The 16,617-nt window shown below is 41.9% G+C and overlaps 2 protein-coding genes across 6 annotated transcripts in view; one reads left to right on the forward strand and one right to left on the reverse strand.

Moving 5' to 3' along the window:
- The window catches only part of YEATS2 (YEATS domain containing 2), a 103,300-nt gene extending 90,944 nt beyond the window's left edge, over nt 1-12,356 (reverse strand). For 4 of the 5 annotated variants that reach the window (XM_006056670.4, XM_006056672.4, XM_006056673.4 and 1 more), the window contains exon 1: nt 12,131-12,355. The gene's annotated coding sequence lies outside the window, so the exon portion shown is untranslated. Of the gene's footprint in view, nt 1-12,130 lie in introns of all 5 variants that reach the window. The other variant, XR_003109888.3, reaches the window with a different exon arrangement.
- A 2,992-nt stretch (nt 12,357-15,348) lies between these two features.
- Nucleotides 15,349-16,118, forward strand: LOC102390972 (40S ribosomal protein S6-like). The gene is given in 2 exon segments (XM_044945479.2): nt 15,349-15,423; nt 15,425-16,118. Coding segments are annotated over 2 exon segments (747 nt in total). The 3' UTR covers nt 16,097-16,118.
- Nucleotides 16,119-16,617: the final 499 nt, after the last annotated feature.

Genomic DNA, 16,617 nt, shown 5'->3' on the forward strand with positions numbered 1-16,617 from the left:
CTTGAGAGTCCCTTGGACTGCAGGGAGATCCAACCAGTCCATCCTAAAGGAGATCAGTCCTCGGTGTTCATTGGAAGGACTGATGCTAAAGCTGAAACTCCAATACTTTGGCCACCTCATGCGAAGAGCTGACTCATTGGAAAAGACCCTGATACTGGGAGGGATTGGGGGCAGGAAGAGAAGGGGACAACAGAGGATGAGATGGCTGGATGGCATCACCGACTCAATGGACATGAGTTTTAGTGAACTCTGGGAGTTGGTGATGGACAGGGAGGCCTGGCGTGCTGCGGTTCACGGGGTCGCAAAGAGTCGGACACAACTGAGCGACTGAACTGATGGGATAAATCAGTTCCAATGTAATGTGACATATACATTCTTAAAAATCATCACACCATAAAATTGCATAATGAAAACCATAAGGCTTATGGGGAAAATGGGTTTGGGCACAACACACAAACATTTTAGTAGTGACACTTAATTTAAAAAAGATAATCAAAAAGGGAATCTAATAAAAATGGCAGCAGAGTTTTACACATTAAATGGGTTAAGAAATACATAAATGCTACAATAAATATGACACTTTACCTTGTGAAATTAAGTTTTACTTGTGGAAGTAAGCATTGAAAGGTTACAGCTTACCATGAAGTGGTAGTAGGCTAATCTGAAATCAACAGAAAACTTTAGTAACACCAGATGAGGACAGGTGTAGCTCATAACACAGAAGTAAACTGAGGTTGCTGGAGGTTACCTAAGGTGTGTACCTAAGAGGGGTCTGCATACTTCTGCTGTGGTTCAGTTCAGCAGGGTGCACTTTTTCGCATTTACCTAGCGCTTCTTGCAGATGAAACACAAAACGTAAAATGTGAAATCCACATCATACTCAAATAGTTCCATAACATATCCACTGTATTAAAACAAACTAATGCTTTCTTCTTTCTTTTTTAAAAAAATATTTATTTTTGGATGCACTGGGTCTTCATTGCTGCTTTGTGTGGGCTTTCTCCAGTTACAGCAAGCGGGGCCTACTCTTCAATGTGGTGCGTGGGCTTCTTCTCATTGTGGAGGCTCTTCCTGTTGCAGAGCACAGGCACTAGAGTGTACAGGTTTCAGTAACTGCAGCTCAAAGGCTCAGTTGCTCTGTGGCATGTGGAATCTTCCCAGACCAGGGATTGAACCCGTGTCCCCTGCACTGGTGGATTCTTATCCACTGCACCACCAGCAAAGTCCAAATTTGTGTTTTCTTATAGCAAAACTGTTTTGCAATGTAGCCATTAAAATAAATGTGCTGATACGCAAATACTTCTAAAATACATTGTAAAGTGAAAAAAACCAAGGTGCAAATGGTTTGTATACTTTGCTTCTATGTAAACTAGAAGAAAGAGCAAAGCGATCCCCCATACCCCCACAAATGCTGGTAGATGCTGTGTAGATTTTTCTAGAAGAAAGGATAAAAAATGAATAACAATAGTTGCCTCTGGGCAGTCGTTTTGCTTTTCATTTTACTCCTGACTACAATGTCTGAATTTTCTAACCATGTACATGCATTATTTAGGGAGAGGAAAATACCAAAAGGACTAACCTGGGAGATGGATTATGGGTGTCTTTATGCCTCTTTCTGTTTTCTTGTTACTTCTCTGTATGTTGAAAAGACAAACCTACAGAGAATGTGAAATAGCTGGAACTCGCATTCATTTGTGGTGGGAAGGTAAAGACAGTAAAATTACTCTGGAAAACAGTTTGGCAGTTTGTAGCTAAGTCGGCAGAGAACCTGCCTGCAATGCAGGAGACCCAGGTTCAATTCCTGGGTTGGGAAGATCCCCTGGAGAAGGAAATGGCAACCTACTCCAGTATTCTTGCCTGGAGAATTTCAGGAACAGAGGAGCCTGGCAGGCTACACAGTCCATGGCCTCACAAGAGTCAGACGCAACTGAGTGACTAAAGCAGCGCCGCCACCGCCACGTGACCCAGCCATTCCACTCTACGTATTACCCAAGAGAAATAAAAGCTTATGTCCATACAAAAACAAATGTCCACAGCAATTTTATTTGTAATAGCCAAAAACTAGAAACAACCCAAATGTCCATTAAAAGGTGAATGGATAAACAAACTGCGACACATCCATACAATATATTCATCAGTAAAAAAGAATTAACTGATACATGCAACACAACACGAATTAATCTCAAAACAATACCCAGGAAAAGAAGCTAGCTTAAGAAAAAAGAATATACTACAAAGGTAACATTTTTACAAAATGAGAACGAGTCTATAATGACAGAAACCTGATCAGTGGTTGTCCTGGTATGAGGAAACAATGGGGAGAGGAGAAAGAAGGATCCTCAAGGGACAAGAGAAAAAACTGGGGGCCGATACATATGTTTGCTATCTTGACTGTGGTGATGTTTTCACAGATGCATAAATTTATCAAAACTTATCATGTCATACAGTTTATATGTGTGCAGTTTGTGGTATGCCAACTGTCCCTCAATGAAGCTATTTAAACACACACAAATATTAAATATAGACTGTCAAAAAATGTAAAAAGAATACGCAGTGTGAACCTTCACACATTATTGGTGGAAGTGTAAAATAGTGCAGCTGCTTTGGGAAAGTTTGGCAATTCCTCAAAAAGTTAAACACAGAATTACTACATGACCTAGCAACTCCACACCTAGGTAAATATTCAACAGAACTGAAAACGTATGTCCATACAAAAACTTGTATGTGTGTGAATGTTCACAACATTATTCTTAACAGTGAAAAAAAATGGAAGCAACTCAATGTCTATCCTTTGATGACTAGATAAACAAAATGTGGTAATAGTCATACAATGGATTTTTAAGCAATAAAAGAGGATGAAGTACTGACACATGCTACTACACAGATCAACTCTGAATATACCATACTAATTAAATGAAAGAAGCCAAATACAAAAGGCAACATTTATTTAATAAGGTTGGTGCAAAAGTAATTGTGGCTTTTCATTGCTGAATTTTGCCATTTGATATTGGAATACATTCTTAAATAAATGTGGTTATGTTATACATCATTTTAATATGCATTTCTCACTTTGTTTTTTTTAGCTAATGATTTATTACTGTGTATTTTCTATTTATTTTAGACTATGGTAATGATGATAGACAAAAAGCAAATTCACGTGATTTTCTTATTCAAGTTCAAAATAGGTCATAATGTAGTGCAGACAGCTCACAACATCAACAACGCATTTGGTCCAGGAACTGCTAACAAATGTACAGGGCAGTGGTGATTCCAGAAGTTTTGCAAAGGAAATGAGAGACTTCAAGTTTAGGAGTATAGCGGCCAGCCATCAGAAGTTGACAACAACCAACTGAGAGCAATCAAAGCTGATCCTCTTACAGCTACACAAGTTGTTGATAAAGAACTCAATCTCGACCATTCTACGGTCATTCAGCATTTGAAGCAAACTGGAAAGGTGAGAAAGCTCAATAAGTGCGTGTCTCATGAGCTGGCCAAAAATTTTAAAAAGCTTGATTTTGAAGTGTCATCTTTTCTTATTCTACGCAACAACAACAAACCATTTCTCAATCAGATTGTGATGTGAGACAAAAAGTGAATTTTATACGACAACTGGCAACAACTAGTTCAGTGGCTGGACCAAGAAAAGCAGCTCCAAAGCCGAACTTGCACCAAAAAAAGGTCATGGTCACTGGTGGTCTGCTGCCCATCTGATCCACTACAGCTTTCTGAATCCCAGCGAAACTATTACATCTGAGAAGTACGCTCAGCAAATCAATGAGACGCACCTGAAAATTGCAATCCCTGCAGCCAGCACTGGTCAACAAAAAGGGCCCAAGACAATGCCTGACCACACGTCGCATGACCAACTCTTCAAAAGTTGAACGAATTGAGCTATGAAGTTTTGCCTCATCTGCCATATTCACCTGACCTCTAACCAACCAACTACCATTTCTTCAAGCATTTTGACAAGTTTTTGCAGGGAAAATGCTTCCACAACCAGGAGGAGGCAAAAAATGCTTTCCAAGAGTTCATCAAATCCCAAAGAACAGATGTTTTAATTAATTTATTTTAATTGGAGGCTAATTATTTTACAATATTGTGGTGGGTTTTGCCATATTGACATGAGTCAGCCATGGGTGTACATGTGTCTCCCAGTCCCAAACCCCCCCTCTCACCTCCCTCCCCATCCCATCCCTCCGGGTGCACCAGCTTTGAGTACCCTGTTTCATGCATCAAATTTGGATTGGTCATTTTTTTCACAGATGGTAATATATATGTTTCAATGCTATTCTCTCAAATTATCCCTCCCTCGCCTTCTCCCACAGTCTAAAAGTCTGTTCCCAAAGAACAGATTTTTACGCTACAGGAATAAGCCAACTTGTTTTTCATTGGCAAAAATGTGTTGACTGTAATGGTTCCTATTTTGATTGATAAAGATGTGTCTGAGCCTTGGTTCAAAATTCACAGTGCGAAAGTGCAATTATGTTTGCACCAATCTAATATTTCCAGGAAATATCCAGAAATAGGCAAATCCCTAGACACAGAAAGTGGCTCCCAAGGGAGGAGGGGTAGAGAGGTGGAGGGAACTGGGACTGACTGCAAATAGGTATACGGCTTCTTCCTGGAAATCACGAAAATGTTATGGAATTAGATGGTAGTGACTCGATGGACGTGAGTTTGAGTGAACTCTGGGAGTTGGTGATGGACAGGGAGGCCTGGTGTGCTGCGATTCATGGGGTCGCAAAGAGTCGGACACGACTAAGCGACTGAACTGAACTGAATGGTTGCACAGGCCTGCCCAGGTGGCTCAGTAGTAAAGAAACTGCATGCCAATGTAGGAGACACAAGTTCAATCCTGGGTCAGGAAGATCCCCTGGAGGAGGAAATGACAACCCACTCCAGTATTCTTGCCTGGAAAACCCCCGGGACAAAGGCCTGGCAAGCTATAGTCCATGGGGTCACAAAGAGTTGGATACGACTTAAGTCACTAAGCACGCATGAATGATTGCATAACATTGTGAATACACTTTAAGAGACATTGAATTATACATTTTAAAGTGGTGGATTTTACATTATGTGAACTACATCTCAATAAAAAAGGATATACTCTCTCCAATAAACTAAAAAGTAATTAAAAAACAAAATAGATAACAATCACCAATGCATGCACAATTATGTAAATAAAACATTACAAATAAAGTTTAAGCCCCTGCCTGCTCGGCATTCTGGTCACCATCAGCCTTCATTACCACCACAAAATAGGTCTCTCCCCACACTTACCCAAACTCACTCTTGAGATCAACAGAACAAACAACCCTTGGTTAGTAGAACTAGTTCTTCTACCTCTCCTTGTCTACAGTCATCAAAGTTCACATGCCTGAACTTCTCCTTATTACCTTCCAACAGGTTCATGTTTCATTCCTACCTTCTCTCCACTTTCTGAAATGCTATTCATCCTTCAAGAATGAAATTAAGTTCCAATTCATCTATGACATGCACTCCAGCCTTTAAGAAACTTTTTTTCCTAACTCCCATAGAACAGATACCATAGAGACAATCTGCTGCATAAGTCTTGTTTTCTAGGAGGGAAAAGTGCACCAAACCTGATTCTCACCCTCCATTCAACAGCAGTGTCGAAAACAGGCTGAAACGGGGGCAGGTTTAAAGGCAGAGAGGTTGGGGCCAATTTAAGGAGATGGCAGTGAAGAATTCTATTCTCTATGACTGAATGAAAAGAGAGAAGAGGATCAAGTATTTCTGAGAATCTATTCTAAGGAAAGACTCTCAAGCCTGGTGACACACACACATGGGCTGTTCTTACAGACTTACAACTTAAACTAGTAAGTATTAGTTCTCCTCTATCTATATATTTTATAATTAAAAAAACTGGAAATAGTCCATAGCAAATTACAGTGTATTCACTAAATGAATATAAGGGAATTTTAATATGGGGGGATACGATCTTACATGTAGAAAGCCCTAAAGATTTACCAAGAAACTGTTAGAATAAATTAACAGAAAAAAGCAAGATACCAAGTCAACACATAAAAATCAGTCACATTTTTATACACAAATAATGAACAACTGAAAAGGAAATTACAATATATTTCCATTTATAAAAGCATCAAAAAGAATAAAATACTTAGAATTAGCCAAGAAGGTAAACTTACACAATGAAAACTACAGAATATTGCTGAAAGAAATTAAAGAAGACAAATAAATGGTAACACACTTCATTTTCATGGATCAGAAGACTTAATATTGTTAGTCAATACCAACCAAAGCCATCTACAAATTCAATGCAATCCTTATCAAAATTTCAAAGACATTTTTTGCAGAAACAGAAAAACTCAACACTAAAATTTATATGTAATCTCAAGGGACCCTAAATAATCAAAACAATTTTCAAAAAGAACAAAACTGGAGGACTCACATCTCCTGATCCCAAAACTTAGTAGAAGCCACAGTGTGGTACTCAAAACAATATGGTATTGGCATAAAAACATATATATAGACAGACGGAATAAAATAGAGAGCCCAGAATAAACTCTTACATATATGGTCAAACGATTTCTGACTCGGGTGCCAAGACCATTCAGTCGGGGGAAAAAGGCTTTTCAACAAATATCGCTAGGAAAACTGGACATTTATATGCAAAAAAAAGACAAGTTGGACCCTTTACTAATGCCTAAATTAACAAAAATTAACTCGAAATGGATCAAAGACCTAAATACAAAGCTTGATTTACAATGGATAAAAGAATTTGAATTGACATTTCTGCAAAGATATACAAATGGCCAATAAGCACATGATCACTAATATCAAGGAAGTGCAAATCAAAAACACAGAGATTATCATCTAACACCATTAGGATGGCTACTATCAAAAATAAATAAACAGAAGAAAAATAAAACCCACCAGAAAAGTGTTGGCAAGAATGTGAAGAAATTGGAACCCTTGTGCACTGCTGATGGAAAAATAAAATGGTGCAGCTACTATGGAAAACAGTGAGGAGGTTCTTCAAAAAATTAAAAACAGAATTACTGTATGATCCAGCAATCCCACTTCTAGGTAAATAGCCCATAAAACTGAAAGCAGGGACTCAAACAGGTATCTATGCACCCATGTTCCTAGTAGCATTATTCACAAGAGCCAAAAGATGGAAACAACTTAAGTGTTCATTAACAGATGAACAGATAAATAAAATGTGGTATATACAGATGTACAGATGGCTCCTTCATGGATCACAGCCTTGTCATGACAAAGGGGAAAGGTCAATTTTCATTCCAATCCCAAAGAAGGCCAATGCCAAAGAAACGTTCAAACTACCTCACAACTGTGCTCATTTCACATGCTAGCAAGGTAATGCTCAAAATCCTTCAGGCTAGGCTTCAACAATATGTGAACTGAGAACTTCCAGATGTACAAGCTGGATTTGAAAAAGGCAGAGGAACCAGAGATCAAAGAACCAACATTCCGTTGGATCACGGAGAAAGCAAGGGAGTTTCAGAAAAACATTTACTTCTGCTTCATCAACTAAACGAAAAGTCTTTGTGTGGCTCACAACAAACTGTGGAAAATTCTTAAAGAGATAGCAGTACCAGACCACCCTACCTGTCTCCTGAGAAACCTGTATGCGGGTCAAGAAGCAAAAGTTAGGACTGGACTTGCAACAATGGACTGGTTCAAAATTAGGAAACAAGTACAACAAGGCTGTATATTGTCACCCTGCTTATTTAACTTATAGGCCAAGTACATCATGTGAAATGCCAGGCTGGATGAATCACAAGCAGGAATAATCAAGATTATCAGAAGAAATATCAACAATCTCAGATATGCAGATGATACCACTCTACTGGTATGGAATCAATGAAGAGGAACTGAAGAGCCTCTTGATAAGGGTAAAAGAGAAGAGTGAAAAAGTTGGCTTGAAACTCAACATTCAAAAACTAAGAATTCAGACCCGTCACTTCCTTGCAAACAGAAAGGGGAAAGAGTGGAAGCAGTGACAGACTTTATTTTCTTGGGTTCCAACATCACTGCGGATGGCAACTGCAGCCATGAAATGAAAAGACGCCTGCTCCTTGGAAGGAAAGCTCTGACAAACCTAGATAGCATGTTAAAAAGCAGAGACATCACTTTGCCAACAAAGGTCCACATAGTTAAAGCTATCATTTTTCCAGCAGTCATGTATGGATGTTGAGAGTTCGATCATAAAGAAGGCTGAGCGCCAAAGAACTGGACTCATATTCATTGGAAGAACTGATGCTGAAGCTCCAATACTTTGGCCACCTGACGGGAAGAGCCAACTCATTAGAAAAGACCTGGATGCTGGGAAAGCCTGAAGAAGAAAGGAGAAGGGGGCAGCAGAAGATGAGATAATCAGATAGTATCAAGGACTCAACCGACAAGAATTTCAGCAAACTCTAGGAGATAGTCAGAGGGCTTCCCAGGTGGCACACTGGTAAAGAATCCACCTACCAATGCAGGAGACGCAAGAGAGAGGGTCTGATCTCTGGGTCGGGAAGATTCCCTAGAGTAGGAAATGGCAACCTACTGCAGTATTCTTGCTGGGATAATCCCACGGACACAGGAGCCTGTCAGGCTACAGTTCGTGGGGTCTCATAGTCAAACACGACTGAGCAATTGAACAATAAGAACAAATATACAGATACTGGAATATTATCTAGCCTTAAAAAGGAATGAAATCCAGACATAAGCCACAACATGGATGAACCTTCAGGACATTATGCGAAGTAAAATAAACCTGTCACAAAAAGACAAATACTGTTTGATTCCACTTATATGAGATATTTAGAGTAGTCAATAACACAGAGACAGAAAGCTGAATGGCAACTGCCATAGGCTGGAGGTAAGGGGGAAATAAGAAGTTATTGTTTAGTGGGGACAGAGTTTCAGTTTTACAAGATGAAAAGAGCTGTGGAGATCAATGGTGGTAATGGGCTGCACAATGGTGTATGAATGTATTTAACACCAGTGAAAAATGGTTACAGTGGTAAATTTTATGTTATGTGTATTTTACTACTATTTTAAAAATGTATACATAAAAGTTAAATGGTTAAGTATGGTTTTTCCATTATTAACTATGTTCTTCCTGATGGAGTACAGATAATAAATTCATTTATTCTGGGGGAGGACACATTAGGGGGACAATTCCTTAAGCTCTACATCAGGCTACATATTTTTAGAATCTAGAGAGCTCCTAATAATTAGAAAATCAATTAGAAAGTGACAAGCACAAATAAAAAGATGCACAGAGGACAGGAACAGAAATTCACAAATGGCCAATAAAAGTGGAAAATGTTCAAACATTCTAGTATTAAGGAATGAAACATGAAACAAAACACCATTTTCAACTATCAAATTTAGTTTGGGGAGAGATGAAAATAACGTATGTTGAACAAGGGACACTTGCTCCCAATTCACACTCACTGTCTTCTCTTCCTCACTCCCATTCAATTACTTCCATCTGTTTCCACCTCCAACTTCCAGTCTGGTTAGTAACACCAATGACCAAACTAATAACCTCTGTGTTGCCAAATCCAAGTGAGCACCTCATTAAACATCTCAGAAGCACTGAGGAATCAAGACTCCGAGGATCCAGAAACTTATTTCTCATGGCTCCCATGATACTAGTTTCCCGCTTTTTCTCCTACCTCACTGGCTGTTCCTTCCGTCCTGTGCTCAATCTTCTTCCTCTATAAGATCTTCAAGCATTAAAATGCCTGCTGCTACTGCTAAGTCGCTTCAGTCGTGTCCGACTCTGTGCGACCCCATGGACTGCAGCCTACCAGGCTTCTCCGTCCCTGGGATTCTCCAGGCAAGAACACTGGAGTGGGTTGCCATTTCCTTCTCCAATGCATGAAAGTGGAAAGTGAAAGTGAAGTGGCTAACTCGTGCCTGAGCCTCACTCAATTATTCAATTTTCTATATAGTTTTTACCTAAGTGCTCTCAGTTTAGTTGCTCAGTCGTATCTGACTCTGTGCAATCCCATGGACTGCAGCACGCCAGGCCTCTCTGTCCATCACCAACTCCTGGAGTTTACTCAAACTCATGTCCATCGAGTCCGTGATGCCATCCAACCATCTCATCCTCTGTTGTCCCCTTCTCCTCCCACCTTCAATCTTTCCCACCATCAGGGTCTTTTCAAATGAGTCAGTTCTTCGCATCAGGTGGCCAAAGTATTGCAGTTTCGGCTTCAACATCAGTCCTTCCAATGAACTCTCAGGACTGATCTCCTTTAGGATGGACTGGGTGGATCTCCTTGCAGTCCAAGGGACTCTCAAGAGTCTTCTCCAACATCACAGTTCAAAAGCATCAATTCTTTGGCGCTCAGCTTTGTTTATAGTCCAAGTCTCACATAACTTCTGGAAAAACCATAGCCTTGACTAGACAGAATTTGTTGGCAAAATAATGTCTCTGCTTTTTAACATGCTGTCTAGGTTGGTCATAACTTTCCTTCGAAGGAGTAAGCGTCTTTTAATTTCATGGCTGCAGTCACCATCTGCAGTGATTTTGGAGCCCCAAAAAATAAAGTCTGCCACTGTTTCCCCATCTATCTGCCATGAAGTACTCTCAGGTGGTCTCATAACTTTGAATATCATCTATATACTGAGTACTCCCAAATTTTTATCTCCAACTCTAAGGTCTGTTCTGGAAGCTCCAAACCTGCACATCCAACTGCCTCTTCAATATACTGACTTCATATCTAAAATACATTTCAAATTTAATACACCTAAAACAGAACTCATGATTTCTTCCACCTCAAACTGCTCTCTTCCATTCTTCTCAGTGAACGCTGCCATCTACTCGAAGTTGCTCAAAACAAGTATCAAAAAACAGAGTTCTCCCTTTCCCTCACCAATTCATTTCCAAGTCTTGTTCATTCTACCTCCAAAATATCTGTTAATCTTTCTACTCTCCTCCATCTCCAAACCATGGACCCAGTCCAAAGTACTGTAAACTAACCAACCTTCCAGCTTCCACTCTTGCTCTCTTCCTCTGCACAGCCGTCAGATTATGCTTTCCTTCTTAAAACCTTCAAAGAATTCTCATAAAAGTGAAATTCCTAAGAACAGCTTTACGTGCTCCTATCTTTGAAAGAACATCCACAACCAAAAGTATGCTCAATGATAATAACTCTACACAATAAAACGATGGTACCTTTCCTCATTTTTCCTTCCCGTATTTTAAATTTTTTCTATGAATGCCTGCTCCTTGCTCATTAAGAAAGTAAATTATATTGCTGAATACTACATAACATTACACTGCATTTTAACATGTAAACGAGAAAAGGGAATGCAAAATGGTAGTTAAAACTCGGTAACAGTTACAAGCTTAAAAGAAAATACAAGCAAACATCAAAATTCTAAGAATGAGGAGTCAGGGTTGTACAATTATTGGTGCTATTTTCTTCCACTTCTATTTTTTTTTAACATAATTACACTCATTAAAAAAAAAAAGGTTATGAGATAAACCTGTCTTCTGCAATCTGGCCACAACCCACCAAACCAGCCTTTCTTTTTCCCAAGTACTCCTTTTCCCAAGCTTTTCACTCCAACCCCGCGCTGTCTCACACCTCTGATGTTTTAACGCGGGCACCATCCCTGGAATATCCTCCACCTTTCTAAATCCTACTCATCCTTCACGGCGGAGAGGAACGACAGGGAAGGCGACAGGTTGGAGGGAGATTCCAGGATTCTTGCTGATAAATTCACAACTTGCCGGTGCTGGGACCAAATTTCGTCTCCAATCCCACTGCAGGCCACCAGGTTTAACATCCTAAAAGCTCCCGCCACTGGGGCCCAGGGAACCCATATTCTCTCAGAAAGCGCGGTGCCCCTTAGAAAGAACACCCCCTCATACCCAAATTCCGGGTTCCCGCTGCGGAGACTCCCCAGCCACACACACTCACCCTAACCCAGTTTCCTCCTCCGAGGCCTCTCCCCTCCCCAGTCACGCGTCCCCTCCCTCCCTCAGCCAGGGGGCCGGCGCCTCAGGAGGGGTGGGGGAGGGGCGCGCACGTGCCCGCGCCGCCCCCGCCCAGACAATGCCCGGGAGAGCGGAGCGCGCGCCCGGCGGTCCCATCTCGCTCCCGCCAACACTTACCTTCTTTCTGAGTCTCCGGCTTAAGCGCAGACACCGCCGGGTGCCGCGAGAGGGCACGGGGGAGGGGAGGAAGCGGGCCGAGCCTCGCAGAGCCGCCCCACCACGAGGCCCCAGCGACCCCGGAGCCCGCGGAAGCACACGGCTCGGCGGAGCCCGCCCGGCCCGTTTGGCCCGGACGTCAGCACCAGGGACGGGGCGGGGCGCGCGCCGCGGCGGCGGCGGCGACGCGCGAGGTTCCGGGGGCGGAGCTCGAGAGGTTATGGGCGGGGGGTAATAGAGCTCGCAAGGTTGTGGGCGGAGCCGCGGCCGGGGCCGGGGCGGGGCTGAGGCTGTGCCAGACTCTCACCGTGACCTGCAGTGCCCTGCTGCCTGGGGAGAATGGGCGTCTGTTCTGGTGAGAGCACCATCATATATAATTTTCTCCTTAGAGGAAGGTAGCAAGTTGCAGCCCCAGGAAAATATTCTGCCGGCATTTATGAAGCTTCCACAGCAATGAAAACAGTAGCTATGATTTTCGTGTGTGTAATCCATATACCAAGCTTTATGCTAGGTGTTAGGGATACAAATAACTATAGTTATTACTAACCTGTTTTACAGATGCAGGAACGAAGGCTCAGAAAGGTTAGATCTTATCTAGGTCATGCAACTAGTAGTAACAGTCCATCAAGTTCTGTTTTCCACCTAAATATCTCTTGAGCTCAGCCTTCCTTTTCCTTCTCCCTGTGCCCCAGTACAGCAAATCCCATATCTATCTGCCCAAGTCTGCTATAGCCTCACATCTGGTCTCCAGGGATCTATTTCTGTCTCCCTTCAATCTGTTTTCTTCACTAGGTAAAGATTTACCATTGAAATTACCAAGGTTTAAAGGATAAAATTTTACCCTTTCCATTATTTTTTCACTTTACATATATGTTATCAATTTTTTGAATGTGTTTGATGTTTAGTAAAAACGTTTTAAAGGATTTACTCCTATATTGTCAATAGCAAGTCCAGTGCATTGCACATAGTATGCAGTCAAAATGTATTTGTTGAATAAATGAATAGTGGGGCCAGTACTCCAAAGCCCTGCATGATAAGGGAATACAGGGATTTATAAAATGTCATTGTTGGCCTCCTGATCTTAATGTCTATTTAGGGTAAAGGCAGATTAAAAATATTTGTTCAAGACTTCTCTTATGGTCCAGTGGCTAAGACTCCGCATTCCCAATGCTGGGGGTCTGGGTTCCATCCCTGGTCAGGAAACTAGATCCCACATGCTACAACTAAGGGTTTGTGTGCCACAACTAAGACCTGGTGCAGCCAAATAAATAAATATCTTTTAAAAGAAAGCAATATTTGTTTAGCAAATTTTTTGTGTGTTTCTATTCTATGTCCTGGCACTATGTGCCCAGCACTATGTCAGATACTGTGGATCAGAAATGAACAAAACAGTTTCTGCCCTTGTGAGATTGACAGTCAATCTAATCTGAAAAGCCAGGGAAGAACTCACTTAGCCTTATGCTAAAACCCAAAAAGAGGATGGGAATTGGAAGATAAAAATAAATTTCACAGAAAAAAAGGTAGGATAAGTGGTCAGCATGGACATATCTGTATTCTCCCACTTTGGGGATCTAACCCTGAGGCAGGGGATTAGAAATATCCAGCTAAGTGTGAAGGAATCTTGAAGCCCACTCTCTCTGGCCCAGCTTGGAAGGCTGCCCAATTCTGGCAGAAGTCTCACATTGATCAGGGCTTAGGAAAAGACAGCGGCGTTAGGGAGAACAAAGAATCTGAAATGGTGCTGCTGCATGCCCACAGTTTGTAGATGGTGTGCCGGAAACCCAGACTTCTCTTACGCCTTCTGCCAGGCAAGAAGAAAGTAGCATGAGAACCATGCAGGTAATGGCTGGAGAATGTGGCTAAGACCCCAAGGATGGGCAAAGCTGAAAACCCCAACAAGAGCTGAAGTGCTCCCAGTCAGCTGATGAGAGGAGCAGGGATGGGAAGGTGAGACATCAGAGTCTCAAGGTACTAAAGTAACAGATTATGAGTTGATAGTCAACAACCTCAGCAGCTGATACCGGGCCCTGGTGACCAGGTATGACTAGGGACATGGCTGCGAAGGCCAGTGAGGACCTAGGCTATAGCTCACAGCTCTGCACACAGACCTAAGACTCCTCTGGCCATTGCCTCAAAGCTTCCCTTTGGTCCCACAGGCCATCTTGGGATGTCAAGAGTGAGGAGGGGAAAGTTCTGATAGGACTGTAACTTTAAATTGACTCTTCACCCAAAATGAGATGGTTTAAGACCATACAACTTTGGCAAGCTTTTTTTTGTTTGTTTTACCAGAGTACTTTTTTTTAGATTGAATGAAAGAGTCTTTAAATTCTATATTGCTTTGCAATTTTCAGAAGTTTCACATGCATAATTTCATGTGATTCCATAATAATCTGTTCTTCCCTCTATGCCTGTATTCCCGCTCTTCATTCCCTCTCCCCATTGGTAACCACTAGTTTGTTCTCTATGTATGTGAGTCTGCTTCTTTCTTGTTTCATTCACTAGTTTGTTGTATTTTTTAGATTCCACATATAAGTGATATTGTACAGTACTTGCCTTTCTCTGACATTTCACTTAGCATAATGCCCTCCAAGTCTGTCCATGTTGCTACAAATGGCAAAATTTCATTCTTTTTTTAGGCCGAGTGGTATGGCAAGCCTAAATTTAGCCCAGTCCCCAACAGGAATGAGAGCCCATGAGAAAGCTGGCATCGCTTGAAGAGAAATAACAACTTCTGATTTTTATACATAATCACCCAGTGTATACAATTTAGTAACAGGAATAAGCTCTAGGAAGTAAATGGGCAGGGTGCTAAGAGAGCACAGCACAGGGGAACCAAATTTAATATGGAGGTAGAAAAGGCTTCCCTGAAAAAACATTAAGTAAAACCTGGAAGCAATAGGAGCTGTCAGATCATGATAAAACCTAAGACAAAGTGAGAGAAGTCCAGGATAACTTCAATGAGAGCAGAGTGCCTGGGTTTGGGGCTGAGAGTCAGACAAGAAGAAGACTGTGCAGGTAGGTGGTGTTAATCTTTACCTAAAAGCAACAGGAAGTCATCAGAGGGTTTTAAGAAGAGTAATGTAAAAAAAAAAAAAAAAAAAAGTAATGTACTTAATTTGACCTTTTAAAGTAATGTAGCTCTTTTTTGTGGCGCCTCGGAGGCTGTCAGCTGCTTCAGAATGAAGCTGAACATCTCTTTCCCAGCCACTGGCTGCCAGAAGCTCATTGAAGTGGACGATGAATGAAAACTTAATAACCTTCTACGAGAAGCGTATGGCCACAGAAGTTGCTGCTGACGCTCTAGGTGAAGAATGGAAGGGTCATGTGGTCCGAATCAGTGGCGGGAAGGATAAGCAGGGTTTCCCCATGAAGCAGGGTGTCTTGACCCATGGCCGAGTTCGCCTGCTACTGCGTAAGGGGCATTCCTGTTACAGACCAAGGAGGACTGGAGGGCGAAAGCGCAAATCTGTACGGGGTTGCATTGTGGATGCCAATCTGAGTGTTCTCAATTTGGTCATCATGAAAAAAGGGGAGAAGGATATTCCTGGACTCACTGATACTACAGTGCCTCATCGCCTGGGTCCCAAAAGAGCTAGCAGAATCCGCAAACTTTTCGATCTCTCTAAAGATGATGTCCGCCAATATGTTGTGCGAAAGTCCCTAAACAAAGACGGTAAGAAACCTAGGACTAAAGCACCCAAGATTCAGCGTCTCGTGACTCCACGAGTTCTGCAACACAAACGCCGGCGTATTGCTCTGAAGAAACAGCGTACTAAGAAAAATAAAGACGGGGCTGCAGAATATGCTAAACTTTTGGCCAAGAGAATGAAGGAGGCTAAAGAAAAACGGCAGGAACAGATTGTCAAGAGACGGAGGCTGTCCTCTCTAAGAGCTTCTACTTCCAAGTCTGAGTCCAGTCAAAAATGAGATGTTCTAAGAGTAACAAACAAATAAGATCAGACATCAAAAAAATGAATAAATAAAGTAATGTATTTGACCTAGCAAATGGGTGGGGAATGACTAGAGGGATGTGTGAACAGAGAAGGAGCCACACAGTTGGAAAGCAATTTGATCATCTAGGTGAAAAATGAGGGTAGCTTAACCTGGGTGGTGGACACGGAAGAAAACAGAAAGATTGTAGAATGGTGGAGAAAGTACTGAGAGACTTGGTAATGAACTGGGAGAAGACCGGGGAAGAGAGAAAGGGATTAGCCCCTGCTAAACCAAATGGCACCTGAGAAAAAGTTGCCCCAGGCAGGCTTCAAGCAGGCTTGCCCTGCACAGGGGCCCACAGCTGGAGGATGGATTTCAGGCCCCTCCTTGTCCAGGCCTCCTACGCAGTGTTAACCTGCACTGGAGCCTGGAAGGAGAAGATTAGGAGATAAAGGACTGAAAGAGACTGGTTTCTGGAGTTGGCAGATGGTGGAGGGTGGTGCCATTTGTTAAAG

Source organism: Bubalus bubalis, chromosome 1 (assembly GCF_019923935.1).
Source record: "Bubalus bubalis isolate 160015118507 breed Murrah chromosome 1, NDDB_SH_1, whole genome shotgun sequence".
Lineage (NCBI taxonomy): Eukaryota > Metazoa > Chordata > Mammalia > Artiodactyla > Bovidae > Bubalus > Bubalus bubalis.